Source organism: Sinocyclocheilus grahami, unplaced genomic scaffold, assembly GCF_001515645.1.
Source record: "Sinocyclocheilus grahami isolate Dianchi unplaced genomic scaffold, SAMN03320097.WGS_v1.1 scaffold3864.1, whole genome shotgun sequence".
Lineage (NCBI taxonomy): Eukaryota > Metazoa > Chordata > Actinopteri > Cypriniformes > Cyprinidae > Sinocyclocheilus > Sinocyclocheilus grahami.
Window position 1 is genome coordinate 852 of NW_015508908.1, and position 1,878 is coordinate 2,729.

General features: G+C 34.8%; 1 protein-coding gene across 1 annotated transcript; it reads right to left on the bottom strand.

Annotated features, from left to right (window-relative positions):
* Positions 1–38: 38 nt before the first annotated feature.
* Positions 39–1,670, bottom strand: LOC107576524 (cAMP-specific 3',5'-cyclic phosphodiesterase 4D-like). The gene is made up of 4 exons (XM_016262691.1): positions 1,641–1,670; positions 1,350–1,526; positions 921–957; positions 39–180 (listed from the first exon to the last, which is right to left on the bottom strand). The coding sequence occupies exons 1-4, from the start codon at positions 1,655–1,657 to the stop codon at positions 106–108; spliced, it is 306 nt and encodes a 101-aa protein (XP_016118177.1). The 5' UTR covers positions 1,658–1,670; the 3' UTR covers positions 39–105.
* Positions 1,671–1,878: the final 208 nt, after the last annotated feature.

Here is a 1,878-nt window from a genome sequence, read left to right on the forward strand (position 1 = left end):
TATGAAGGAAAACGATTTAAGAGACTTCATGTGACAACAGTTATAAATCTTTCTCTTATTAATCCTTCCATTCACTGCCTGTCTGAAAGTGTTTCGGCTACAGACTCACTTGTTGCTTCTATCTTGCACGTGGGTTAAAGCTGCAACGTTACCCCTCACTGTTCGCAGACTGGCAAGAACCTACAGTACAAACACACACACACACACACATACAGAACACATTCTTACACAGATCTTATTATAAATCAATGTGCACAGTACCTTGCACAATTATGTGAACTCTTTGAAAGTGCAAATATAAAAGCTTTTACATATATATTAGGTCTACAGATTTAGTGCATTAATTTGGCTGCGATGAATTATTGAAGAAATAACATGTTTAAATTATTAACAGATTTAATCTTGCTGCCCGGACCTGTACGTCATCTTACACTGGATGGGTTTTTGTTTTATATTTATATTGTATGATATAGTTTAGCAATACCATACAAGCAAGAGTGCTGTTTTTCCTGAATTTCCTGATTTTGATTTTATGCAACAGTTCAATAAAGACAGTTAATACTGTGTTCAATTTTAGGCACAATATTCAGTTTTTTCAAGTTCCAAACAAAGCCAGAGCTGAACTGTTGTGTCTTTTCAAGCAACACTTTATTTTTCATAAAGACACTCACTTGCTTTATTTCTGAATCAATCAGCAGTTTGAACAAATTCAATATTTCATATGTCAATATTTATTTATTTATGTATTTTTTTTTACAACCCATTAATTCCCATTTAAAACCCATTAACCTCATAACATTATCTATGCAATTCTAATAGCAGTGTAGATGTCTATTCAATGATTTGCTCATTTAACACAATAATTACTTTATCATTTAAGGGGTAATATTTAAGATTTACCAAATTAATAACTAACTGACCTGAGCAAATGGCGTTACAATCATGTCCTCCCCATGACTGCAAAAGAGAAGTCAACAATCATGATCAAATTACTAATTTAGCAAGATAGCAAAATGTAATTAATTTTCTCATTGTAAATTATTGACTGGTACATATGTAATATTTCTCTCTGATGCTGAAAAAACTTTCCACTTTGGTTGCCAAATCCCTCTTACGTTTTAACCCCTTTTCCTCCAATCGCAGACTAAATCATTTCCTTCAATTAATCACTGATGAATTTAAATGTGACGTTTTAGTTTTCATAAAGGTATAAATAAATGTACTGCTCTCAAGAGCTACATGCTGAAAGATGGAAATAATAATTAAGTGGGAAATCAGAAAATCCGTTGAGCCAGTCCAGTGACAAAGCACTATGACATATTTTGCTTTAGTGCATGTTGAAAGCTCACAGCTCGCTGGCCGTCGAGGAGTTTCTGGACATCGACTTGGGCGAGAGGTCGAAATCTGAGTCCGAGCGGTAAAGGAAAGACTCGCGTCTCTGGCTGTTGGCCTGGAGAACCAGACCTGAGCTCGGACTGGGGTCCAATGGACTGCGTCCGATTGACAACCCATTTTCCACATCGAAACTGCAACAGAAAGACAGGTGACAGTAAGTTAATTATGTGAGGGAACATTTTGACAGCCAAAAAGAAGAAAATGCCACCCATTTGATTAAAGGAATACTGAAAATGGCAACATACATTTCAGGCACTGCCATTCTTGCAACTGCAAGGACAAGTGTTATTTTAAATGTTAAATCTGTGATTACCCAAGAGAAAAGGACAGAATGATGTTTATTTTTAATATATTCTGAATGAATACAGGATTGCACAATAATGGCTAAATATTAATCACGATTATTTTACAAAAAAAAATATAAGCCAAATGACGCACTATACACTATGTACTTATACACTATGTACTCAACCATGTAGTGTA